The 27,687-nt window shown below is 47.6% G+C and overlaps 1 protein-coding gene across 1 annotated transcript; it reads right to left on the bottom strand.

The window, feature by feature from the left end:
* Window positions 1-326: 326 nt before the first annotated feature.
* On the bottom strand, window positions 327-27,117 carry AMHR2 (anti-Mullerian hormone receptor type 2). Its single transcript, XM_056849260.1, has 10 exons — window positions 26,925-27,117; window positions 21,220-21,360; window positions 18,610-18,696; window positions 16,586-16,725; window positions 13,636-13,863; window positions 12,186-12,300; window positions 11,165-11,325; window positions 8,089-8,236; window positions 2,146-2,282; window positions 327-458 (listed from the first exon to the last, which is right to left on the bottom strand). Exons 1-10 carry the CDS (start codon window positions 27,115-27,117, stop codon window positions 327-329), a joined length of 1,482 nt encoding a protein of 493 aa, XP_056705238.1.
* Between the last annotated feature and the right edge of the window lie 570 nt (window positions 27,118-27,687).

The following is a 27,687-nucleotide window of genomic DNA, read 5'->3' as shown; positions in this document are numbered from 1 at the left end:
AAAAAGGAATCCAGTAGCTAAATATTTTTATTCCAACCAAAGCTTTTGGGAATCAAAGCTCACTTCATCAGCTGCATTGGAGTGTACATCCTTAGCAGTGGTTTCTACTTAGTGTTACTTCAAGTTGATTAAGTGGGCAGAGGCTCATCAGGCTGCACAGCGCCAAGAGACGTGTCTCTCCCACTGACATTCAGATCAGATCCTATAGAGAAGCTGTGCCTGGAAGGACGTTCCTTAAGGGCCTTTTGTTGCTTGCACTAAAGGCAAAAGAATTCTTGACTTGATGTCCAGGCAACCAGATTGTACAACATCATAATACTTGGGCCTCAACAGCACTCTTTTGCCCCGTCTGCAGCACCCAGCCTCTGCAGCCTCTGTTGGGCACACTCGGCTTGCAAGCGAGCTTCCGGTTCCGGGTCCCAGCAGTCCTCCAGAAGCTCTTGTAGGTAGACAGAAACCTAAGGGAAAGGCCAGGGAAGGAGAAGAACTGTCAAGGGATGATTCATTGGGGTGGGATAGAGATGCCAGCCTCCAGGTGGGACCTGGGGATCCCCCGGAATTGCAGCTCATCTCCAGACTACAGAGATCAGTTCCCCTGGAGAAAATGGCTGCGTTGGAGGGTGGACTCTTTGGCATCGCACCCTTGCTGAGCTCCTTCCCCTTCCCAGGCTCTATCACAAAATCTCCAGGAATTTGCCCACTCAGAGTTGGCAACCCTACATGGGCTCCTTTTCAGTCCGTGGGCCTCAGCAGCTGTCTTAGGCCCACTTGCTGGCGCTGATTCTGGCCTCCCCTTATGCCTGGAACTCTCCCCCGGAATATGGTGCCTACCTTTTCAGATCCCTTCTCTAAACTTCATTGAAGACTTTGGCTTAACTTCTCTAAGCCTACGGACATACGTCTCCATTTGCTCAGCTTCATCCCTCGTCTCTCTTACACCCTTTGTTGTCTTGCTTCTGTACCAGTGGTGATGCTGATTGGTGTTCCGATTAGGGTTGCCAACCTCCAGGTGATGGCTGGAGATCTCCTGGGATTACAACTGATCTCAGGTGACAGAGATCAGTTCCCCTGGAGAAACTGGCTGCTTTTGGAAGGTCTGGCATTATAACCCTTTGAAGTCCCTCCCCTCCCCAAACCCTACCCTCCTCAGGCTCCATCCCCCAAATCTCCAGGTATTTCCCAACCCAGAGTTGGCAGCCCTATTCCCGGTGCCCGTTTGCTTCTTCTATAAAGTAAAACTCTTTCCCAAAGCAAAGAGCCAGTCCTGGCTTTCTTCGCCGCATTAGAGCATGAGGTGCTTTGAAAGAACCACCACTTTCTTTTCTGCAGAGAACATCCGTTGAGAAGCAGCTGCTTCCATCATAAGAGGATCCTTGGCTCACAACCTCCCACCGTTCAGTGACTAGGCTCAGCCATTCTGTGATTGGTCTCATCCCTCGTGGCACCCACTACTAGGGTTGCCAGGTCCCTCTTTGCTACCAGTGGGAGATTTTTGGGGCGGAGCCTGGGGAGGGCGGGGTTTGGGGAGGGGAGGGACTTCAATGCCATAGAGTTCAATTGCCAAAGCGGCCATTTTTCTCCAGGTGATCTGATCTCTATCAGCTGGAGATCAGTTGAATTAACAGATCTCCTGCTACTACCTGGCAGTTGGCAAACCTACCTACTACCCATTCTCAAAATTCCAAAAGTGCCCACAACATAACAAGCTCTATGCTCTAAGGAGTAAAAACATTTATAAATTCCTTGGGACTAGGACCCCCTCTCCCCTTTACACGTGAAATTCTGAAAAGTGGCATGTCCATTGATGAAGTCGTATGAATTATAAACCATGACTCACTAGTAGATGACAAGAGGGAGTCATTTTTGTTAGAAAATACTTTTTTTCTTGGCGTTTTTAGGCCTTCAGCTTGCCACAAGAGACTGACATAGATGTGTGTGGGCATAGCAGGCAGGCAGGCAAATCAAATGTTTAATGTGCTTATCACTTTGGTGGGTTGATTTGCACCGTTGCTTAAGCCATGAAAATCAAGTTAATGTTTTCCCATTACAACCCTTTAATGGCTGTGAGCTCTGAATAGCTCCCCTTTGGATGGCAGAACATTTATTCCTGCTCTCTGCAGCCCCCCCTTCCAAACCTGTATTTACCTGTCCCATCCTCCTCCACGCAGGTGGAATGGCTGGTCTCAGCCTTTCCTCGACAGCCAGCCTCCTCAGTTCGCTGTATGTAGGGTTGCTGCCCAACTCCAATTCATAGGCCAGCTGGAACTCAGGGATACTGTTTTCTGAAGAGGAAGAATTGAATGAAGTTAGAGAAAGAATTTTTGTGACTCATATGTCCTGACAGTTGCCAGCCTCCAGGTGAGGCCTGGATATCTCCTGGAATTACAACTGATCTCCCAACTTCAGCAGTCAATTCCCCTGAAACAAAAGGCAGCTTTGGAGGGCAGACTCTATAGCAGGGGGTGTCGAACTCATTTGTTCCAAGGGTAGAGTTGCCAGCCTCCAGGTACTAGCTGGAGATCTCCAGCCGTTAGAGATCAGTTCACCTGGAGAAAATGGCCGCTTTGGCAATTGGACTCTATAGCATTGAAGTCCCTCCCCTCTCCAAACCCTGCCCTCCTTAGGCTCTGCCCCAAAAACCTCCCGCCGGTGGTGAAGAGGGAGTTGGCAACCCTATCCAAGAGCCAGATATGACATAAATGTCACTTGGCCGGGCCAAGCCATGTGTACTATTAATGCCAGGTACCAGATATACAAACTTGATAGAAGACACAGGCAAAGCCAGTTAATGATATGATTTTTTACTTTATGTTTTACTTAAAATACAAACATGCTTCAAACAATAACACTCTTACAGTCAGTCATGTTTATTGTGCATGGCCATAGGCCTTTACAATCAAGACACTATTGCAACAACTTAAAGTATATATAAAACCATGAAAAGTTTTAAGATTAAAATACACCAATTTGGCTCTTTCCCTCATTCGATGGCTTTCTTTGCCCTGATTTTCCTGGCCACAAGGCCATAAAGTGCCGTTTTCTGGGAAACAAAAGGGTCAATATCGGAAAGCAAGAAAATTAGTTTATCGGCATCAGATAATAAGTGGAAAGTGGAAAGAATATTTGCCAGGAACTTATTCTGAGGCTCGATATAGAGAGGGCAGACCAGGGTGTAATGAAGTAGATCTTCCACTGAGCTACCGCATATACAAATACGTTGAGCCCAGGGGGGGTTTTCCCCGAAAAACGACCAGCAAGAAGTTCCGTATTTTCTGGGGAAGGTTGCTGCCTCAACTGGAGGGTCTGCAGCATACTTGCCAACCCAAATCAGGACTGGGGGGATGGCTGCCCCGGCTGGCAAGCCTGTAGTGGGCTCACCAGCCCAGATCTTATCCGGCCCACAGCTGGCTTGTGGGCCGGATAAGAGCCCTCAAGGGGCCCGCGGGCCTTATGTTTGACACCCCTGCTGCTAGGGTTGCCCACCTACTGATAATAGCTGGGGCTCTCCTACTATTACAACTGATCTCCAGCTGATAGAAATCAGATCACCAGGAGAAAATGGCCAATTTGGCCATTGGACTCTATGGCATTGACGTCCCTCCCCTCCCCAAACCCCACTCTATGGCCAGTTTTGGAATTTTGAGAAAGATTAGTGGACAGCACCCCCAAATGGCTGCCATGGGGGAGGGACCAATAACGAAATGGTTGCTGTAGGGGGTCATTAAAAAAGGTAGAGAATACCCAAGCTAATCATCTTAATATTATTGTTGTTGTTGTTTCTATCCTGTCCTCTATTCTATCCTGTCCTCCCCGGCCAAAGCTGGGCTCAGGGGAGCTCACACCATTATATCTAACATAATACAATAAAATATACAATATAGTTATCTAAAAGCATAAAAATCACGACAAACTTGACCAGCTCAATATAACTAATGGCGCATCATCAGAGCCCAAGGCCGTCACCAGCCTGGCAGCGTAACCAGGACCCCTCACATAATTCACAGAGATCTGATAAAAGGAGGGGCAGCTATTTCTGAGTGGGCATTCCCTGAAGACCCATAAGTGATATTTCCTAGGGGTTTTCTGAAGTATTTTCTATTCCAGTGAGGTGGAAGTTAGTCAGGATTTGTTCTCTGCTTTGAGGAAGAGATGTTTCGGGGAAGAAGCAGGCAGGTGCTTGGAAACATATTGGTGTTCCCCGTGGCACCGATGGGCACCACAGTGGGGATCACTGGTTTAGTCCTCCACTGATTCACGGGGGCATAACAAGTAGGATGGTCGGGTTAGAGTCATTTTAGGACTGGGGACACCTATGTACAAATCCCCCCTCAGCCATGAATTTCATTGGGATCACCAATGAAATTGGTCGGAGCCATAACTGACTGGTTTTTGAGTTAAACAGATTCTCAGTTTCTCAGAAGGATTTGTTTCAGCAACTCTATCTCCTCTAAACAGCACGATATAGCAATGGAATTTGTTACCTCTGTGGCTGTTCAGATTTTTTTCTTCTTGGGGGCAGAAGAGGTAAGGTGGCGAGACTAATTGCTCAAAATACTGAACAAAACTGCAGATTGGTTGACGTTCACTCTTTAGAGGTAATGCAAAACCAGCTTTGCCTGGCTTTTCGTAACGGTTTATCTGATACACTGTTGATGCAGGAAGTGCCCACCCTTCCATTAAGCAAAAGCGGCCTGGAGCGCCCTATTGCACTGGTTCAGATTACACCAAGAAAGCTGAGAATCAATACCCAATTTCTGCTGGAGGAGGATGCTGAGAAGAGCTGGGCTAAATGTGGTGGGGAAGCCTTATACAACATTATAAGCTGCAGAGCTACAGCATGGTAGATTTTTCATATAAAATCTGGCAATTTAGCAGGATGTTCAAAGGCTGTTGTACGCAGCAAAGCCCATCTGATCTCTGTGTATGCTCAGGAACAAAATTACTGTGAGGCTCAACCGAAACATGGTTATTCAGAAAAAAGCCCCACGAAGTTCAATGGGCACTATTTTCCTTTTAGGATTGTTTGTTCACAATCAAGGAATTAATACAAGAATTAAGTGAAGTATGTGCAAGATGAAAACTGTGTGGAAAGTCAAGGCCTTGTGCCCCCTCATAAAGTATTGTAGCTGTGGTAAAATGATCACAGATACACTACCAATATGTTGCCTTGGCGAGCAGTTAGAAATGAAATCTACAAAACAGAAGACAATTAAGTGAAGTAAAATGGAATCAGACGCCTGAGTTACATTCCTGTAGGCAGAAAATTCAAAAATCTAATAATTTAGGAATAAGAAATTCATTCTCTAACTTTCAATGCTTAACCACCTTCTTAAATAAAGCAAAAAATATTTTTTAAGGAACAAAATAACTTTATCTATACAAATTAATGTAGTTCATTTATTATCACAACTCCATTTCTGGATAGAATAGAGTAAACATAGTTTTCTAATCTAGTCAAACTAAACTGGGGAGCCAGTGTGGTGTAGTGGTTAACAGCAGTGGTTTGGAGCGGTGGAGTCTGATCTGGAGAACCGGGTTTGATTCCCCACTCCTCCACATGAGCGGTGGAGGCTAATCTGGTGAACTGGATTTGTTTCCCCACTCCTACACAAAAAGCCAGCTGGGTGACCTTGGGCTAGTCACAGCTCTCTCAGCCCCACCTACCTCACAGGGTATCTGTTGTGGGGAGGGGAAGGGAAGGTGATTGTAAGTTGTTTTGAGTCTCCCTTAAGTGGTAGAGAAAGTTGGCATATAAAAACCAACTCTTCTTCTTCTTCTAGGGTGGAGGTAGATACAGGACCTGCATCCTGCCCTCATGGTTGCAAGATGAAGAAGAATGAGTGTGTGCGTGAGTGGAGGTGCAAAAAAGGAGGAAGTTAGTTTCCTGAGAATGGCAATCTATACATCAAAGGGATAGTGTGAGAACAGTAGAGAAAAGGATGCCCAGTGCCTTGATCCCTCTATCTCCCTGACTCTCTAGTCAAGTCCGCCACTGAAGTAAGAGACAGCATAAAGTCCTTCACTTCCAACACAGCAGGCCCTAGAGACAGTGAAAAGAACCTATGCTTGAGACCCACAATCGATCATGGAAATCACGTTAATTCTCTCACCAATATTGTTCTTTTTCAACATGGATCATAACCCAGGTATTTTAAAGACCTGAAATTATCTAATACTGGGCACATATGTACTCACAAGGAACATGATTGTGAGGTGACCGAAGGTTTTAAGCTGCTCACAAAGGAAAGCTTGCATTTAACGAATTCAGACAATGCCCTCAACTTATTTCAATGGTAAATACAACAAGTCTCAGTAGACTAACAGCTATGTGCATGCGACTAAGAGACACCAAAGAATTTAGCTCACTACATCCTATAATGTTCCCTATATAGGGACCCTAGAGAGAGATTATAGAGGAATCACTAAGCAAATAGATTTTTAAAAGATTAAGTGCTTTCTGTCTGATTTGGATAAACACATGCCCTTATTTATTACATTTTTATCCCACCCTTCCTCCGAGAAGTGAACTGGTCCTGCTTTTCTCCATTTTATCCTCAGGACAAGGCTGGGTATTCGTTTTATCGACCTTGGAAGCATGGAAGGCCGAGTCAACCTTGAGCCTTTACCTTTTTGTTTCCCCATCAACAGCATACCTCCTAAAACCCCACCAGGTGGCAGCCTAATCCCCACCATCACAGCCCCTTCAAGATCAGCCCTGTTTATCTATACTGTTTGTCCACAGGAGGATCTAAAGCAGAACGCAAGGGTTCGCGATTCTGGCTGGGGAAATTCCTGGACATTTGGAGGTCATACCTGGGGAACACAGACTCTGGGGATGGGATGGAGTTCAGTGGGGATGAGATGCCACAGAGCCTGCCCTCCAATAAGAACATAAGAAAAGCCCTGCTGGATCAGACCAAGGTCCATCAAGTCCAGCAGTCTGCTCACACAGTGGCCAACCAGGTGCCCCTAGGAAGCCACAAACAAGACAGCTGCAGCAGGACCATCCTGCCTGTGTTCCACAGCACCCAAGATAATAGGCATGCTCCTCTGATCCTGGAGATAATAGGTATGCATCATGACTAGTATCCATTTTAACTAATAGCCATGAATACTCCTCTCCTCCATGAACATGTCCACTCCACTCTTAAAGCCCTCTTAAAGCCCTCCAATGCTGACGTTTCCTCCAAGGGAACTGATCTCTGTCGTCTAGGCTAGAAATCAGTTGAAATTCTGGGAGGAGGCCAGGCCCCACCTGGAGATTGGCAGCCCTTAAACAAGGGAACCAGGGCATTCTCAGCAACAGGCAGGAAATTGTCTATCTTCTTTTGGAGCAAAGGGTGTTCCTTTTATAAAACGCGAGCACTCTGGTATAAAGTATACATTTGCTCATATGTATTTATTATACTTGGTCTTTCCTACAAGCCACTCAGGGCAGCCTTAAGGGCTAGAAACTTGTGGCGTAGCAACATCGGCAACGTTGCACCCCTCCCATGTCCCCAGCCCCAGCCCTCCTACCTGAGCCTGGCAATGCTGGTCATGCAACGCCTTGACGTCACTACAGGTACCAGAAGCCACATCACGGTGTTGCATTTGCATGCCCATTTCTGGGGTCTCTGACTCTCCAAAGATCCTGGGGGTTGCCAATGGTTGATAAAGTAAGGTGCTTTGGGTCCCCGTTGGAAGGAAAGGTGGGGTATAAATGAAGTAAACAGATAGTGTTTGGCCTCAGTGCTACTAAACGGTAAACCTGTCTAATCTACCTATCCCTTCCTTGCTGTGATTTTAGCTGTCTGTTTTGTTTGAACACATGAACATGTGACGTTACCTTATACTGAATCAGACCCGTGGTCCATCAAAGTCAGTATTGTCTACTCAGACCGGCAGCGGCTCTCCAGGGTCTCAGGCAGGGGTCTTTCACATCACCTACTTGCCCTAGTCCCTTTAACTGGAGATGCCGGGGATTGAACCCGGGACCTTCTGCATGCCAAGCAGATGCTCTACCACTGAGCCATGCCTCCTCCCCACCTTAGAGATTCAGGTGCCCCTATCCCTCCCTCTCCCTCTGGCTGTCCCTTCCTTGCTCACCTGGGAAGAGTATGGAGCATCTCATCAGGGTTTCCCATAACACCAGTGCCATGGAGTAGACATCTGCCTGCCTCAGTGCTGAGCCCAAGTCCTGCAGGTTCAAGCTCTCGTCCAGAATCTCAGGAGCAGTGTAGCGTGGAGCCCCTGCCTAGGAAGATTGTGAGGTGATTACTTGGGGGAGATTGCAAACCAAGCGACTACTGCCCATTCTCAGAAACGTACCAACAAAACCCATTTTTGATGTGCATAGAATGAACAGAAGAAAAGCCCTGCTGGATCAGACCAAGAGCCATCAAGTCCAGCAGTCTGTTCACACAGTGGCTAACCAGTTACCTCTAGGAAGCCCACAAACAAGACTGCAGCAGCATTATCCTGCCTGTGTTCTACAGCACCTAATATAATAGGCATCCTCTCCTCTGATCCTGGAGAGAATAGGTATGCATCATGACTAGTATTCACTTTCACTAGTAGCCATGGACAGCCCTATCCTCCATGAACATGTCTACTCACCTCTTAAAGCCTTCCAAGTTGGCAGCCATCACCACATCCTGGGGCAGGGAGTTCCACAATTTAACAAAGTGTTGTGTGAAGAAATATTTGCTATATAATACATAAATCTACAAAACTGGATGTAATACTATGCCAGCACTCCATAATTCTGAAGCTCTTATTGTTTGATGACACCACTTTTATATCATAGCAGACCTTGAATGAGTAGATTTGTGTATCATAATACACTTTCTGCTCACCGAAGACTGCCTAGAGGTCATTATGGCCTTTGTGAACACAGGCATTGGCCATCTCTGTTGTGGTATCTTGACAAGCTGGTTGTTGCAGCCAGGGCTGGTGTCAGCATACCCTGAGGTTAGGGTTGCCAGCTCTGGGTTGGGAAATACCTGGATAGGTGGAGGCCCCCTCCCTGCCTGGGGCTCCCTTAAACCCAGAACCAGTCCTGATTAGCACCTATTATTTGAGTGTACCTTACACAATAACATTCATAGCGAAACTATCGGACTGTTGCTAGAAAGGTTTCCTGGAAGATCTAACAAAATTACACTTGAATATCTTCTGTCAGATGAGAACCACCAAACAACCTGATTGGTTGCCCGGTTTTGCACCCAGGTCTGTAATCACAGAAAAATTGAGAAGGGCCTTTAATCCTGAAAAGTGGCAGAGATTTTAGTTCCTGAAATGACCGAATCTCTACTTTTTGCCCAGGAGAATGTTGAAGTGTTAAATTGCTGACAGATATGTGTAGTTTTAGCTAGTATCTGTTAGGGCTACCCTGGGTTTATCAAAATTATTTGTATATAAATTTTATTCTTTCTGTAATTAATGTTACGGATACCGTGGACTGCCAAAAAAACAAATCAGTGGGTTATCGATCAAATCAAGCCTGAACTGACTCTAGAAGCTAAAATGACTAAACTGAGGCTATCGTATTTTGGTCACATTATGAGAAGGCAAGAGTCACTAGAAAAGAGTCACGCTAGGAAAGGTTGAGGGCAGCAGGAAAAGAGGAAGACCCAACAAGAGATGGATTGACTCAATAAAGGAAGCCACAGCCCTCAATTTGCAAGACCTGAGCAAGGCTGTCAAAGATAGGACATTTTGGAGGACTTTGATTCATAGGGTCGCCATGAGTCGGAAGCGACTTGACGGCACTTAACACACACACACACACACACACACACACAATTAATGTTTCCTTTTATATACCTACTGGTCATGGACTGTAATAATAAAGAACTGAACTGAACCAGTCCTGATTGCAGCCACACATGAACACACATGACGCTTCCTTTTACTGAATCAGACCCTTAGTCCATCAAAGTCAGTATTGTCTACTCAAACCGGCAGCAGCTCTCCAGGGTCTCAGGCATAGGTGTTTCACACCACCTATTTGCCTAGTCCCTTTAACTGGAGATGCCGGGGATTGAACCTGGGACCTTCTGCCTGCCAAGCAGATGTTCTACCACTGAGCCACAGCCCCTCCCCTCTTGTTATTATTGAAACAACAGCTGCATTCCCCAGAATGCTTCATCACTTCAGTCCTATTGTGGAAAGGTTAAGTGCACGCAGCTCGTACTTCGCTGTGTCTCACAAAGAGGAAACCCAACGCTCAATATCCTCTCTGTTTTCTCTGAGACATCTAGGATTTGGGTATGGAAGAGCCAATGTTGTCCCCCCTCCCCCCCCTCCATTATTTCCAAACCCATGGACAGCGCGGTGACTGCTTAAAATTGGCAAGGCACCCAAATATATTTGCTGCATTGTGGGTCAAAAAAGATGTGTGGGGGGTGGGGGGAGAACATGTAGTTCCTTGGAAAGCCGTGACAGTCTCCATGCCTACCGACTTGGCTGCCATCAATGAGAGGGGCATTGAGGTTAAGGGCAAGATTTAGATTCAGCCTGTGGGCACAAGCATAAAGATGGAACTACTAGAGTAATACCTGCCTCTTGGTTTCCAGTTTGATCCTGAGAAATAGATCAATACCTGTCTGCTAGAAGGGCCTGGTTCTGCTCCTAGCAGTGTGTGGGGCCAGCTAGGGCTACCAACCGCCAGGTGATGGCTGGAGATCTCCCACTATTACAGTTCCCCTGGAGAAAATGGCCGCTTTGACAATTGGACTCCATGGCATTGAAGTCCCTCCCCTCTCCAAACCCCGCCTTCCTCAGGCTCCACCCCCAAAATCTCCAGATAATTCCCAACCTGGAGCTGGCAACCACAGGGCCAGCTGAGATTGGTGGTGCACCCTGCAAACTTGATCATAGAATCATAGAGTTGGAAGGGACCACCAGGGTTATCTAGTCCAACCTCCTGCACAATGCAGGAAATTCACAACTACCTCCCCATCACACCCCCAGTGACTCCCACTCTACTCCCAAAAGATGGCCAAAAAAGCCCCTCCAGGATCCCTGACCAATCTGGCCTGAAGGAAAATTGCTTCCTGACCCCAAAGTGGTGATCAATAGTGTAAGGACATTGCTGGGCCCTTATTCTGGCTATGGACAAACATGATGTTCCTCCTCTCCAACCATTTTACTCGACCCAATAGCAATGCAGGTACTGTACCTTGCGGACAACGTTTTCCGTGGGGCCCTCTCTCCACCGCTCATGGCACTTTGGTAAAGTCGTGGCGAGGCCAAAGTCACTGATGACACAAGTCCTGTCCTCCTGAACCAGCACATTCTGGCTGCTCAGGTCTCGGTGTGCCACCCCGGGTTTGTGCAGACCTGGCACCAAAGGGAAGAGCAGTAAGTTCATTGAAATCAACAGCCTTCACAAGGGTTGTCATCCACTCACCTGCCCACTGATGCTAATTGTTCCAGTGGGAGAAAGTGGGGGTGGGGTTGTTTCCAAACTCAGAAGTGACTGGTGACACTCTGGGAACCCCCCCCCCAAATCTCTATGGTCTTTACCATAGAGATTTGAGGGGTTCCTAGAGCGTCACCCAGAACTGAAATGACTTCCAGGCTTGGATGCAACCCCCCTTTTTTTCCTGCAACAATGATCAGCAGGCATGGCAACCCTAGCCTTCCCCACCAACTGTAAAATGATGACCAGTGTAAACAGAACAGTGGGGTGACGAAACAGCAGGTGGTGCCTAGAGATCTCCCGCTATTACAACTGATCTCCAGGCGAAAGAGACCAGTTCCCCTGGAGAAAATGGCCACTTTGGCAATTGGACTCTATGGCATGGCATTGAAGTCTCTCCCCTCCCCAAACCCCACCCTCCTCAGACTCCACCCCCAAAATCTCCAGATACTTCCCAACCTGGAGCTGGCAACCCTAATAAAGGGGGACACTTAGATGGGTAAACATTAAGGTTGCCAACCTCCAGATACTAGCTGGCGATCTCCTGCTATTACAACTGATCTCCAGCTGATAGAGAGCAGTTCACCTGGAGAAAATGGCTGCTTTGGCAATTGGATTCTATGGCACTGAAGTTCCTCCCTCCCCAAACCCCGCCCTCCTCAGGCTTCGCCCCAAATACCTCCTGCCAGTGGCGAAGAGGGACCTGGCAACCCTAGTAAACATGGCCTAGGAGAGAATGTGGGGAAAGAGGCATCCATACACCCCCTGGTAACAGTACCTTCCTTCCACTGCTCCCCATGCAGGAAAGCAAGGCCTTTGGCGAGGGAGGATCCTAGCCGGAGAGCAACATCCCAGGAACAAACATGCTGAGTGAGGAAATGCCGCAAGGACCCCTGGAAAGACAATTCAGCTGCTGTGCTTAAACATTTCTTGACACCTCAGTTTCTCAAATTTTATTTTGTGTGTGTAGGGTTGCCAACTCTGGCTTGGGAAATTCCCGGACTTTGTGGTGGTGAAGCCTGGGGAGGGTGGGGTTTCGGGAAGGGAGGGAGCTCAGCAGTGTATAATGGCATAGAGCCCACCCTCCAAAGCCTCCATTTTCTCCAGGGGAACTGACTTCTGTTGTCTGGAGACCAGTGATAATTCTGGGAGATCTCCATAATCTTAAAGAAAATTCTCAGAAATTCTCCATAATCTTGCTGATTGCACAAACACACACACAAATATACACACGAGCAACCAAGAATCCAGTTGTGCAGACTTTTGTGTCTCGGAATTCCATATTCCCTGCTTGCCTGGCCAAATTGTGGGTATATAAAATACCTAGGGTTGCCAACCTTCAGGTGGTTACAATTTACACACAAACTTGGACTGCAATATCTGGTTATTCAACACTAAGCAATCACTATGGTTTCTTAAACCAAAAATAATGATATCAATATTTATATAAATAAAGAAGTTCTGTATTAGTCTTTTGTTTCTTCACAAAGACAAACATATATGAGTTAACAGTATTCCCGGACTATCAACCAGACAGGCTTCCGGTAAGTATCCTGTTTCATAATTATTTTCATCAGCTGGTAAAGTCCACATATATTTAATCCTCTGTCTTCTTTATTTTCAGATTCCTTGCTGAAGATTTATAAATCTTCTATTTATAAAGATTCTATAAATCTTCAGCAAGGAATCTAAAACTTCTTTATTTATATAAATATCGATATCATTATTTTTGGTTTAAGAAGCCATAGTGATTGCTTAGTGTTGAATAACCTTCAGGTGGTGGCTAGAGATCTCCTGCTATTACAACTGATCTCCCACCAATAGAGATCAGTTCCCCTGGAGAAAATGGCCACTTTGGCAATTGGACTCTATGCCATTGAAGTCCCTCCCCTCTCCAAACCCTGCCCTCCTCAGGCTCCGCCCCAATAATCTCCAGGTATTTCCCAACCCAGAGCTGGCAACCCTAAACATACCCATGACACCACATACATGAGACAATGTTGTGGAATCAGACACAAGCAAACAATAAATGGAGGGCGAAAACGCATGGTCGCTTTAGCCTCCTTTATTCGCTGTTTCAGCCAGGATTCAGCCAGGATCAAACGCATGCGTTTTCACCGAACGTGTGTTCGATCCTGGCTGAATCCTAGTTGAAACAGGGAATAAAGGAGGCTAAAGCGACCGTGCACACCTGAGTCATTTCAGTGCTTCTTGCACACAGCACTCACCAACGGGTACAGGGTCAGCACCAAGAGACCACCTTGTTCTTTGTCTGGCCCTCCACTCCCAGCAGCCACGAGCCGTACCATGTTGTCATGGCTCATCAGTGGAAGGCTGTGCACGGCCCACTCGGAGGCAAACTCCCGGTAGCAAGACCGAGGAAAGGTCTTAATGGCGACAGGCTGCTGGTGGAATGCCCCCTGCCACACCTTAGAGCACTGCCCCTCGTGAAGAACCTGTCAGGACAAAGAGGGAAACTTCCTTTACCTCAGCTTGCAAACTATAGGCCAGGCACTTCCATTATTTTCAATTGCACCATGCAAGTGGGGTAGAAAGCCAAAGTGGCCATTTTCTCCAGGTGAACTGATCTCTGTCAGCTGGAGATCAGTTGTAACAGTGGGAGATCTCCAGCTACCACCTGGAGGTTATAAAAAATATACAGCAGGAAGGCTCAAATTAAACACCAGAAAAAATCGTTCTAAATTTACTGATAGTCAAGAATAAATTAAAGAAATATATACATACATTCCCAACGGGAAAAGGAAATTAACAAAGAAGGCATTAACTTCATGCCTTAGCACACAATATGCTTAGCTGACTAATCGTCCGAACAAAAAGGCAGACTAACCGTCTAAACAGAAATTAGTTGGAAAAAGTTGGAAAAATGAGCCAGAAAATAAGGTTCTGGTACCATAAAGAACAACCAGCATCCACACTGGTTCTAGAAATGAAATAGAGCATATGTGCAAACCATAGAAAGCCGGACACAGCCGGAAGGTACAGAACTATAGAAGCCAAACGTTTGAGTACAAGTATAAAGGTGAATCAAACAAGGAAAGCGAGGTAGACCCGACAAAGGGTTTACCCAACCTGGAAGTTGGCAACCCTCTTTGGAGGGCCCAGGGCCAACCCTGTTCAGCTTCCATGATCTGACAAGCCTGGGCTATCCAGGTCATGGCAATACCTTCTATTAGGACTGATCCTAATATTAGGACCAAACATTGTGCAACTCACTAGAACTCTTCGTCAGGCTGGATGTTACAAAAAAAAAACATTTTTTTAAAGACAGAAGGGTGGAAAACAGATGTTTTCAGGCCCTGATGTTAACACCTGATCTTGCACACATCTCCTGTGTCAAACTGCCTACATTAAACTACTGTCTAGCAAGGAGCCGCTGACTGCATCCGAAAAAGTGGGCTCTAGCCTGCGAAAGGTCATGCGCGAATAAAATTTTCTGCTTTTAAAGGTGCCAAGAGAGTCCTGTTTATTTCTGCTGCTACAGTCTAACACACTGACCCCTCTGGAACTGAAAATGCCATCTTTTCATTCGCAGCAAACACATTTTGGTTCTGAATCTAACGGTGCAAACCTAAGGGGAGTTACAAGATCTTTCTAAGCCCATTGACTTAAGTGGATTTACAAAGGTCTGGACTGCACAATAAATCACTCAGTACTAAGTTGCAAACCTCCGGGTGGGGCCTGGAGAGCTCCCAGAATTATAACTACTCTCCAGACAACAGAGGTCAGCTCCCCTGAAGAAAATGGCTGCTTTGGAGGGTGTACACCTTAGTAACTAGAAGTTTATGTAGAATCATAGAGTTGGAAGGGATCTCCAGGGTCATCTAGTCCAACCCTATGCACAATGCAGGAAATTCACAACTACCTCTCCCCCATGCCCCCAGTGACCTCTGCTTCACGCTCTGGAGATGGCAAAAAAAAAAAAAAAAAAAAAAACCCCTCCAGGATCCCTGGCCAAATTGGCCTGGAGGAAAATTGCTTCCTGATCCCAAAGTAGTGATCGGCATTTCACTGGGCATATAAGAAAGGGCCATGAGAGCCAAGCACTGATGCAACCCTTCCTGCCCTCCCTCTCAGGTACAAATCATCAAACGGTCTGTCCTTGAGCATTTTGAAAGGGTGGCGGTGATTACTAAGAGCCAGAATGGGTTTCTCAGGAAGCAGCCATGGCAGACTAACCTTATCTCTTTTTTTGATCAAGTTATTACCTTGCTGCATCAGGGGAATGCTGTAGACATAGTTTATTTTGACTTCAGCAAAGCTTTTGATAAGGTTCCACGTAATATTCTTGTTGACAAGTTGGTAAAATGTGGTTTGGATCCTATTACTGTTAGGTGGGTCTGTAACTGGTTGACAAATCACACCCAAGGAATGCTTGTTAATGGTTCCTCATCACCTTGAGGAGGAGTGACAAGTGGAGTGCCTCAGGGATCTGTCTTGGGTTGCCAGCTCTGGGTTGGGAAATACCTGGAGATTTTGAGGGTGGAGCCTGAGGATGGTGGGGTTTTGGGGAGGGGAGGGACTGAAATGGGGTAGAATGCCATAGAGTCCACCTTCCAAAGCGGCCATTTTCTCCAGGTGAACTGATCTCTGTTGCCTAGAGATTAATTGTAATAGCGGGAGATCTCCAGCCACTAAAGGTAAAGGTCTCCTGTGCAAGCACCGGGTCATTCCTGACCCATGGGGTGACGTCATATCCCGACGTTTACTAGGCAGACTTTGTTTATGGGGTGGTTTACAACCGGAAGTGCCGCCTCGCAAGGAGCCTTAGACCACTCAAACTCTTAGTTAAAGGGCCGCAGCGGTAAAGGGCCGCAGCGACCCTTTACCACTCAAACAAAGAGTTTTAGTGGTCTAAAGCTCCTTGCGAGGTGGCACTTCTGGTTGTAAACCAGAAGTGCCACGTTGGCGTGCGCATGCACGATTGCCCGCCAGCCCTCACATTACCGGGGGTTTGCCCACCACCAGCGAGCACCTGGCAACCCTATTTATAGAAGCATATGCTGTTATATTTGTGTTTCTGCTTTATATATACTTCTTTTTTCTTTTTCTAGTTGTTGAATTTTGAGTTTTTTCCCTTTTATGTTCCTTTTTTTCTGTTGTTTTTGAGAGAAAGAAATAAATGTTTAAAGTCCTGACACATGCAGAAGTGGTTGATACCTTGTGGAACTGGAGGTCTGGAAGCTCTTGCCTGGGCAGTTTCCTCTCGCTGCATCTCTCCTTGCCTGTTGTGATCTTAGTGAGTTCCCCCGTTTCTTCTGGTTTGATTAGCAATGCTGGGCCTTTCCACAGTCTGAGACCTACTAGAAGAGGAAAAAATGAGATTTGCCCCTCCATGTTCCATTAGGGTTGCCAACCTCCAGGTACTAGCTGGAGATCTCCTGCTATTACGACTGATCTCCAGCTGACAGAGGTCAGTTCACCTGGAGAAAATGGCCGCTTTGGCAATTGGACTCTATGGCATTGAAGTCCCTCCTCTTCCCAAACCCCCCCTCCTCTGGCTCCACCCCAAAAACCTCCCACCTGTGGCAAAGAGGAACCTGGCAACCCTATATTTCATGGTAATCCAAGTTTTTTATTGTACATAGATTATGCAGATGTTCATGGATTTTGCTTAATTTATTCAACTTCTGCTTCTCCTGAAGGAAGAAGTAAGATATGCTGATCAATGATGCTCCACCCCCGTTAGGGTTGCCAGCTCTGAGAGGGGAAATTCCTGGAGATTTGGGGGGTGGAGCCTGGGAAGGGAGGGGTTTGAGGAGGGGAGGGTCATCAGCAGGGTATAATACCATAGAGTCTATCCTCCAAAGCACTTATTTTTTTCAGGATAACTGGTCTTGGTTGTTTGGAGACCAACTGTAACAGTGAGAGATCTCCAGGTGCCACCTGGAGGTTGGCAACCTTACCTGAAGCGGGGCAGCTCCCAGAGCCCAAGATGTCAGCCAGAGTATTCGGCCACTGACCTGCTTGCCCTGGGGTTGCCAGCTCTGGATGGGGAAATACCTGGAGATTTTGGGGGGTGGAACCTGAAAAGGGTGGGGTTTGGGGAGGGGAGGGACTTCAGCATGGTATAATGTCATAGAGTCCACACTCCAAAACAGTGATTTTCTCCAGGGGAAATGTTCTCTATTGCCTGGAGTCTGGAGATCAACTGTAATAGCAGGAAATCTGCAGGCCCCACCTGGAGGTTGGCAACCCTAACTCCTGTCCAGAAGAAATCTTGCATAGACCCCCTTCCAATTACTCATACTTCATCCTGGATTGCTCATAAACCTGGGCTACATTTTGAAGTACTAGGGACTAGAAACTTGCTGCTTAAAAAAGAAGAAGCTAATATTGAATACAGTATCAATTGCTGAATATACACAGCTTGACCTTAGGTTGAATTGTCAGTGCAATACATATCGAACCTAGGCTTGCCAGGCCCCGTAGCTCCACCAGCGGGAGCTTTCCCGGGGACTGACCGTGGCACGCTCACCCCGCGCGACACACCTACGTCACTTCTGGGTTTACCTGGAAGTGACGTGCACACGCGCGTACGCATTGCCCGTCAGCCCTCAGCTGGTCGGCGGGTAGCCCGGGGGTTTGGTGGGATTTTACCCGCCACCACCGGGCACTTGGCAACCCTAATCAAACCCCCTGTGATCCTGTTCTGCCTTGCAGGTGGAACTGCGGCCTTTGGGTGCCCGAGGACTGTACTTGCTTTTTGAAAACAAAACGGTATCTCTGTGCGGGGAGGAGTGTATTCATGAGAAAATGAAAGTATGCATATGTGTGCCTCTTAATGGCCCTGTGTGTAATGCTAGGAGCCCATCATGAGAAAAGAAGTCCCTGCGAGTATCTTGGGGTGCACATAGGGTTGCCAACTGCCAGGTAGTAGCAGGAGATCTCCTGATAATTCAACTGATCTCCAGCCAATAGAGATCAGTTCACCTGGAGAAAAATGGTCTCTTTGGCCATTGAACTCTATGGCATTGAAGTCCCTCCCCTCCCCAAACCCCGCCCTCTTCAGGCTCCACCCCCAAAATCTCCCGCTGGTTGAGAAGAGGGACCTGGAAACCCTAGGTGCACAGGAAGAAGCATGTGTGTGCTTCTCACACATACATACACACACACACCCTGCCTTTCCATTGTGGGGCCAAACCTTATCATTCTATGCTAAAGTTGTCTTGATGGCACAGTACCTAGAAACGCCAAGAAGCCAAGGAAGAACAGAACAAGGCATGTTGAGATGATCCAGACGGTCCCGGTGGAACGACGCAAGGAGTCAGCTACAAAGATAAAACAGAGGTCACGGAAGCTGTACCAAGATGGGAGAACTGGCATTCCACATTCGGGGAGGGGGAATAATCTCTCTTAACCTGTTTCCCACCAAGCAACTGGGTGCGCTTCCAAGCTTCTTGGCTCCACGCCTCGAGCACCCATCCCATAAGCCACTCCTCCGCACCCCCAGGTGCGCATGGCTCTCTGCGTGCCCTCCCTGCCCGCCCCTGGCATCGGCTTCCCTCCCATCTTCACAGGACTTTCCTCTGATGTTTTAATTAAAATTAAAGCTGGGGAGCAGACGTCTCCCTCCCCGCGTAACACCGCCGACCCTTTCTCATCTCCGGCAGCCAACATTCCAGTATCCTCCCATCATTTCTATTTGAAGGCCACGGCCACACTGTGGCATTACAGCGCAGCAGGTGGGAGGGAACCATTACAGCTCGTAAAAGTGATGGATTCTGTAGCCAATAGAATTTCGCTCCTTGAGGATTAAAGGAAACAACTGGGTTTTGGGTGGCGGCGGGGCATGTACTTCAAAGAGCTAAGCCTGCATCCACTTTCTCTACCCCCTACAAAATTTTATAAACCTTTAATCTTTCTCATCTGTCTTTTCTCATTTTAAAGAAAAGATGGTTGGGGAGGGGGCAGGTTAAAGGTTTATAAAATTTTATACGGAGCGGAGAAACTGGATACACAGAATTTCTCTCTCTTTCTTCCATAATACTAGAATTCAGGGGCACCCAATTTCGGTGATGGGCAATATTTTTAGGACAGACAAAAAAATATACTACTTTACTAGATGAATAATTAAATCGTGGAGTTCACTGCCAATGGATGTAGCAATGGCCACAAGTGTGTGTGTGTTTTGCCAGCTAGGGTTGCCAGGTCCCACTTTTCCACGGGTGGAAGGTTTTTGGGGTGGAGCCTGAAGAGGGTGGGGTTTGGGGAGGGGAGGGACTTCAATGCCACAGAGTCCAGTTGCCAAAGCGGTCATTTTCTCCAGGTGAACTGATCTGTCGGCTGGCGATCAGTTGTAATAGCAGGAGATCTCCTGCCACCACCTGGAGGTTGGCAACCCTACATGATGCAGAGGCAGGCACTGGCAAACCACCTCTGAAGGTCTCTTGCCTTGAGAACCCTATGGGGTCGCCATGTCAGCTGTGACTTGAAGGCAACAAAAAAAAGTCACATTTGTATCCCAAAGTGACTCAGGTGGATCTGCACCTTATGCATTGACAAATATGTGTGTCTTTGTACCAGGAAACCAAGGTCGATAGGAAACAGAATGAAGACCTTATAACCAGAGATGAATATAAACAAATAACCTTTCCTTTATCCCTTAGAAGCTCCTTGATCCATTGATCTTGAGCAGCATATATCTAATGCTTGAGGGATATAAGTAAGGACTGAAACAAATCTTGCCACTGACAATGTAGCCTTGGGATCCCTGTCACTTCGTAAAAAAGGCATTATGTCAGACACAGAGGCATTAGATTTATATGTTAAAAGGGGAGAGATATAATGTGATCGAAGATCCTCGTAAAATCGGCATTCCAAGAGGGCATGGGCATAAACAAATGCTTGTAGGGGAGTGTTAGAAAAGCTAAAGCTCAGTATGAGATTAGGTAAGCGAGAGATGCCCCAAAAAAGGATTTTTGTTGTTGTTGTTGGTTATGTTCAAAGTAAGAAAAAGAACAAGGACATGGTAGGCCCATTGTGGGGACAGGAAAGTGAAATTGTAACAGGTGACGAAGAGAGGGCAGAACTGCTCCATTCCTACTTTCCCTCGGTCTTCTCTTGTGCTCCACATGGCAAAAACAGAACACCTGACAAGGGAAGAGAGTTGCAGCCTAGGATCGGCCTAGCTGTGCTACATCAATAATTAGTTTATTTAAATGAAACAAAGTCCTCCGGGGCAGATGAACTGCATCCGAGGGTACTAAACGATTTTGCAGATGTAATTTCCGAGCCTCTGGCCATTGTTTTTGAGCATTCTTGGAGAGCCGGTGAGGTGCCAGAAGACTGGAGGCAGGCAAATGTCATCCCCATCTTCAAGAAGGGGGAAAAGAAAGGTCCAGGATGGAGGCAGCGGGGAATAGGTTTCATGAGAAGTTCCTTGAGAGCGGGCAGCTCTGCTTTCTTCAAACGGCAGCTATCAGGCCGACTCAGCCATCTGGAGGTTCCCTCCCTACACCCTCAAGGTCACTGCTGAGCGCATAGACCCCATTCATGCACAGAAAGCGGTGTGTAGGACTGTGCCCGCTGTTGTGGGGGAGGGCAGAACCCAAAAACTCTGTGGTGGCCTGCGATAAGCAAGAAAGGGAACAACGGTGAGGGAAGGTAGGGAGAAAGGAAAGGAATTTGGAAGAAAACCTTGGGGGGGGGGTTGTGTGCGTACAGATTTCCTTTAGCTTTCTCTTCTTGCCCTGATAGCTCTAGCAGTGTTTTCCCACAGCAGTCCTCCGTCATCTCTGCCTCCTCCGGCCATACCACCTTCCTTGACCCCACCGACCCCGAAGGTCTCTTACCACGTCTCCTCCCGTCATGCCTGATGTTGCCATTGCACAGATCAGCCCGGCAACTGCAGGACAACGTCAGCGTGTCCTCGTCGGATCGCGACTCGCAGGTCGGGGAGTCGCACGTGGCTTCCTTTTCGCTGATCCAGCAACCTGGGGGCGAAGCCAGAGCAACAAGCATCGTGGGGAATCCGCCACTTTCTTGGGGATTCCAAAACGGGGATTACAAAAACCCCAAAAGAGTTGGCATCTCTTATTTCTGACATGGTGAATAGCTTACTTGCCACTTTTCTTTCTTGTTACACATTGGTGTGTTATGATCAACACACACCCCCGAGTTGCCAACTCCAGGTTAGGAAATTCCCAGCAATTTGGGATGGAGCTCCTCCACATGAGCGGCGGAGGTTAATCTGGTGAACTGGCTTGGTTTTCCCCAATCCTACACACAAAGCCAGCTGGGTGACCTTGGGCAAGTTACGGCTCTGTTGGAGAGCTCTCAGCCCTACCTACCTCGCAGGGTGTCTGTTGTGGGGAGGGGAAGGGAAGGTGATTGGAAGCTGGTTTGATTCTGCCTTAAGTGGTAGAGAAAGTCGGCATATAAAAACCAACTCTTCTTCTTCTTCTTCTGGACAGCAGGGTTTGGGGAGAGGAGGGTCCTTAGTGGGCTACAATGCCATAGAGTCCACCCTCCAAAGCAGCCATTTTCTCCAGGGGAACTCATCTCTGTAGTCTGGAGATGGATTGTTATGCCAGGAAATCTCTGGCTCACCTAGAGGTTGGCAAAGCTTTGTCCTTGTTATTATAAGCCACTTAGAGCTGGATTCCTCTTTTCCCCCCAGGCTGCTTCCTTTCTCTCACCGTAACTGCAAACAATCTGTGTTTGGAACATTGCAACTGCAATACTTCTAAGTGCAATTCCAACTAAACTAGATTTATCTTTCATCATTTGCACCATCCCACCCTCTATAGAGCAGTTCCTCAGTGGAACAGGCTTCCTCGGGAGGTGGTAAGCTCTCCTTCCCTGGAGGCTTTTAAGAAGAGGTTGGATGGCCATCTGTCAGCAATGCTGATTCTATAATCTTAAGCAGATGATGAGAGGGAACGCATCTTGGTCATCTTCTGGGCATGTAGTGGGGGGTCACTGGGGGTGTGGGGGGGAGGGTAATTGTAAATTTCCTGCATTGTGCAGGGGGTTGGACTAGATGACCCTAGTGGTCCCTTCCAACTCTATGATTGTAGGATTGTTCCCTCTTTCATTAGATTTGAACCTTTCAGAGCAGGGATCAGTTTCTAGTCTTTGGTACTCTGAATGCATCTACCCAAGTTGATACCTAAATTAAAAAAAAAAACACCCATATATGGAAAAGTAAAACGGAAAAACCACTTACAGAAAAGTACTTTGCCATTCTTGTCTCATTCACACAATTCTACCCCATATTTAACCTGGAAGTCCACTATGAAATCAAAGGAACCTTTAGAAGAGGGGTTGTGGCTCAGTGGTAGAGCATTGGCTTGGCATGCAAAAGGTCCCATGTTCAAGTCCCTGGTATCTCCAGCTAAAAGGATCAGGCAGTAGGTAAAGTGTAAGACTTCCACCTGAGATGCTAGTGACCTGCTGCCAATCTGAATAGACAGCACTGACTTTGATGGACCAAGGGTCTGATTCAGTACAAGACAGCTTCATGCGCAGAAAAATCTTTTTTCTCTCCCCCAGCAGTTTCCCCCCCCCCAAAAGTATTAAAATCCATAGAACTTGAAAACTTGTTCACTGCTTTGAGACATTTTTGTGGCTTCCAGTACAAAGTATTACACTGCTGTGGTTTAAGGGTGGGTTGAATCATCCACTCAACCACCATGCGAGGTAGGCCAGTATTATGCTTCTTTAACACATGGGGACCTGAGTTAGCTATCTGCTTAAGGCTACTGGGGGAGCTCATGGCCGTGCTAGGATTTGATCTCAGATGTCTGCATGGTGTTAGCAATTCAAATGACAGAATTTGGGACCCGGTTTTCCAAAAGTTTCTCATTGAGGCTCACCGTAGCACAGAACTCCTTGTATCTATGAGGTGTGGAGTTTTCCTTCTGCTTTTCCCTTTTTGAACTGTCCTTCAACTTATTGCCTATGTCTTTTTTCTTTGAGCCGTGTGTTCTCTTTAGATATCTGCTTCTTAGGAAGTAAGAAGGTTGTTCAGTGAGAGGGAGGAAACCTTTGTACTGTTCTCCCTTCCTTTGTTTTGTCTTAACCTTTAAATCGGGCCTCTTAGAGACAGTTCCCCCCCCCCCAAAGTCTTGTGATGTCTTTTATTAGGATCAATTAAAATGTCACTGAACCGTGGGCGTCACAAAGCAGGACACTGTCAGAGTAGGATCTGGGAGACCCAAGTTGGAATCCCCTCCTCTGCCATTAGGGTTGTCAACCTCCAGGTACTAGCTGGAGATTTCCTGCCATTACAACTGATCTCCAGCCAATAGAGATCAGTTCCCCTGGAGAAAATGGCCACGTTGGCAATTGGACTCTATGGCATTGAAGTCCCTCCCCTCCCCAAACCCCGCCCTCCTCAGGCTCCGCCCCAAAAACCTCCCGCCGGTTGCAAAAAGGGACCTGGCAACCCTATCTCTCTCCCTCTCTTTGCCATCAAGTCACTTGCCAACTTATAAAACCAGTAAGGTTTTCAAGGCAAGAGACTTTCAGAGGTGGTTTGCTATTGTCTTCTTCTGCGTCGCAATCCTGGACTTCCTTGGTGGTTTCCCCTTCAAGTACTAACCAGGGCCGACTCTGCTTAACTTCTAGGATCTTGAGATGGGGCTAACCTGAGTTATCCAGGTCAAGGGCTATTCTACTCTATACCAGATCCTGTAAAGCAAACATGGCCTAGGAATTCATGTGGAAACTTAATTTTCAGGCATGTGGGGTGGGGGGGCTGATTCAGACTGTGACTATGGGGAAAGGGTAGGCTTTCCAACCTCTAGATGAGACCAGGAGATCTGGAATTACAACTGATATCCAGGCAAAAGATCAGTTCCCCTGGAGAAAATGGTTGTTTTGGAGGGTGGACTCTATGACATTATACCCTGCAGAGGTCCCCCTCACCCCAAATTCCACCCTCCCCAGGCTCCACCCCTAAATATCTAGGAATTTTCCAGAGTTGTCAACTCTAAGAGACAGCATTAGGCCTCCCCCCACTCCCAAGCCATTTGTCCAACTTGAAATGGTTGCAGTAGGGTTGCCAACCTCCAGGTAGTAGCTGGAGATCTCCTGCTATTACAACTGACCTCCAGCCGATCGAGATCATTTCACCTGGAGAAATTGAACTCTATGGAATTGAAGTCCCTCCCCTCCCTAAACCCCACCCTCTTCGGGCTCCACCCCAAAACCTCCCGCCGATGGCGAAGAGGGACCTGGCAACTCTAGTTGCCAGCTCCGGGTTGGGAAATACCTGGAGATATTTGGAGCGGTGCCTGAGGAGGGCGGGGTTTGGGGAGGGGAGGGACTTCAATGCCATAGAGTCCAATTGCCAAAGCGGCCCTTTTCTCCAGGGGAACTGATCTCTATCGGCTGGAGATCAGTTGTAATATCAAGATATCTCCAGCTACTACCTGGAAGTTGGCATCCCTAGGCTTCAGGGAACCATGACTCCCCCCCCCAGGGAAATTAGGTGCATGTGTACATAAATGGGACAAACATACATTTTATAAGCCACCCAATCACTTAGGCTCAGGGAACTTGAATTCTCTCATGCATGCTTATCAGTGGATGGCTGCACATTACCAAATGATAATTTGCACTTATGAATCTGCTAGGGTTACCAAACTCCTGGTGGGGTTTAGAGGTCTCTCAGCATTGCAACTGATTTCCAGACTGGAAAGATCTGTTCCCCTGGAGAAAATGGCTGCTTTGGAGCGTGGGGCTATGACATTAGACCCTGCTGAGGCCCCTCCACTCCTCAGCTCCTCCCTCCCCAGGCTCCACCCCAAATCTCCAGGAATTTCCCAACCCAGAGTTGGCAGCCCCCGGAATTTCGATCTCTGATCAACCAGCGCATGCCTCTGTGACACCTGATTTCTCTAGTCAGGATGACTGGCAGCCAAATGCGTGAACTGGCTCCTTTGAAAAACGTCACCTTTGTGGTACTGTGAATGTTGTACCTGTGGTTGTTTGTTCTGTAGCCTATTTGCATAAGAACATAAGACATGCCCTGCTGGATCAGACCAAGGCCCATCAAGTCCAGCAGTCTGTTCACACAGTGGCCAACCAGGTGCCTCTAGGAAGCCCACAAACAAGACGACTGCTGCAGCATCCTGCCTTTCTTCCACAGCACCTAGTATAATAGGCATGCTCCTCTGATACTGGAGAGAATAGGTATGCATCATGACTAGTATTCATTTTGACTAGTAGGCATGGATAGCCCTCTCCTCCATGAACATGTCCACTCCCCTCTTAAAGCCTTCCAAGTTGGCAGCCATCACCACTTCCTGGGGCAGGGAGTTCCACAACTTAACTATGCATTGTGTGAATAAATACTTCCTTTTATCTGCTTTGAATCTCTCACCCTCCAGCTTCAGCAGATGACCCCACGTTCTAGTATGTGTAAAAAGGTAAAGGTCTCCTGTGCAAGCACCAGCCACCAGGTCATTCCTGACCCATGGGGTGACGTCCCATCCCGACGTTTACTAGGCAGACTATGACTACGGGGTGGTTTGCCATTGCCTTCCCCAGTCATCTTCTTTTTACCCCCAGCAAGCCGGGTACTCATTGTACCGACCTCGGAAGGATGGAAGGCTGAGTCAACCTTGAGCCGGCTACCTGCAACCAACTTCCATAGCGATCGAACTCAGGTCGTGAGCAGAGCTTGGATTGCAGTACTGCAGCTTACCACTCTGCGCCACGGGGCAGCTCATATTATGTGTAAGCCACCCCTTAATATTGTAATAATCAAACAATGCTCGAATGAACCAGCCCCAGATTATCCTATCTCCTTGCATCATGGCAAGCACAATTATCTTCAGTGGAGGAAAATAATATATTTAGATGCAAACCATCCAGTGATATGATATGGATCTAAATATCAGCCCATATAATTCCTAGAGTTGACAGGAACCAAGAAGGGAACTCAGCCCACCCTCTCCTCCTACATAGGGCAGGACTGTCCATTCATCACCCCTTTCTCCCTATAAAAACTTTTGCTGCTTTCTGTAGCAAGGTATAGTGGGCTCTCTTTATGCCTCTTAACACAGCCCAGATCAAAAGATGAGCTTGACAGAAACAGAGGGCTGCTCTTTCAGCATTTCTCTCTCCCACACTGTTCATTTACTAGTTTCATTTCCTCATGAAGGCCAGATACACTTGGACCAGCCTATTGGGTCTAGCACCGTTGTGGCTGCTTAATTTAAAGGGAGGGGGCGATGCAGAGGCCCCACTGGCGGGAGGGGGGTACTCAATGGTCTTCCAATTACTCTAACAACTCTGTTTGTGGGGGGGGGAATAGGAGGATGTGGCGCCCACACATCTAACCCTATACAAAGCAACAGAAACGTGAAGCCTTCGTTTCCATCCACACGTTATTACGTTGGGGGAAACCCCACCACCGACAGCCAGGATTGGAAGCCATTTGGGCTCCCAGACCTCTCATCCTCAGGCTTTAGTATCCAAACACCCTTCGGGTTCACCCCTCCCTGGGGTGGTGGGGGAGAATCCTATTTCTGCAACTGGTCCTCACCTTTCAACTGTGCCCGGAGCCGACCCTGGGTCAGGTTCCAAATGCCAAAGCAGCACTGATTGTGGGGGCACTGGATGGTGCCGTTCCGGCCGTCTTCCAGAATTAAGCCCCGGAGATGCTCCATGCCTTCCGCCAGAGCCCCAGATCCATAGGAGAAGCAGGTCCGGTTTTTAGCCCGGGCGCCGGTCCACATGCTTTGCAGTCCCTGCGCCAGTAGCCAGAAGGTTGTTCTGCAGAGTAGTCTGTAGGTCCCCATCTGCTTTCCAGCACCACCTGGACTGGGTATGCAAGCCCTGCTTGCCCGCCTTGGTGTCCCTCCTCCAGACCCAGGTGGGAAGGATTTGGCTGACTTTGGAGTGTGGGATGGGGCTGGTTGCTGTCAGCGAGCGGCCGCCGGCAGCGAAGGAGGGGAGGAAGGCACTGTGTCTAGCCAAGAAGGATGAGATGAAACTCCAACGGGCTCGTCTTTATTCCCGGCATTTTGGGACAACTAACCCACCATACTACAAAACAAAAAAACAACCCTCCCACAAGGCAGCCGCAATCATTCCCCGGACCGAAGGAGGTAATCTCAGCTGTCTTAGCTTGAGGTGGCAAATATATAGGCCAAGGACAGCTTTTCAAGTTTCGCTGGGCGGGTGCTTGGGTGGCAGAGATTTCATGAGCGGGAGGAAAAGTCCCTGCAAGGTTTGAAAGCCATTGGATACACCGAAGGTTAACTTGCAAACATAAAAAACCCTTTGTTTAGATTTTGCTTTTACCT

This window comes from Euleptes europaea, chromosome 1 (assembly GCF_029931775.1).
Source record: "Euleptes europaea isolate rEulEur1 chromosome 1, rEulEur1.hap1, whole genome shotgun sequence".
NCBI lineage: Eukaryota > Metazoa > Chordata > Lepidosauria > Squamata > Sphaerodactylidae > Euleptes > Euleptes europaea.
This window is presented reverse-complemented; position numbering and strand designations above follow the sequence as displayed.

Bases quoted from the DNA above. Each gene is read 5' to 3' on its own strand.
- AMHR2 (XM_056849260.1), bottom strand. From the start codon at position 27,117: ATGTGGACCGGCGCCCGGGCTAAAAACCGGACCTGCTTCTCCTATGGA. The intron at 16,726-18,609 runs GTACTGTGCCAT...CTCTTCTAGTAG, and splicing joins TGGCTTCTTGGCGTTTCTAG to GTCTCAGACTGTGGAAAGGC. The intron at 12,301-13,635 runs GTGAGTGCTGTG...TTGTCTTTCCAG, and splicing joins TGCTGACCCTGTACCCGTTG to GGGTCCTTGCGGCATTTCCT.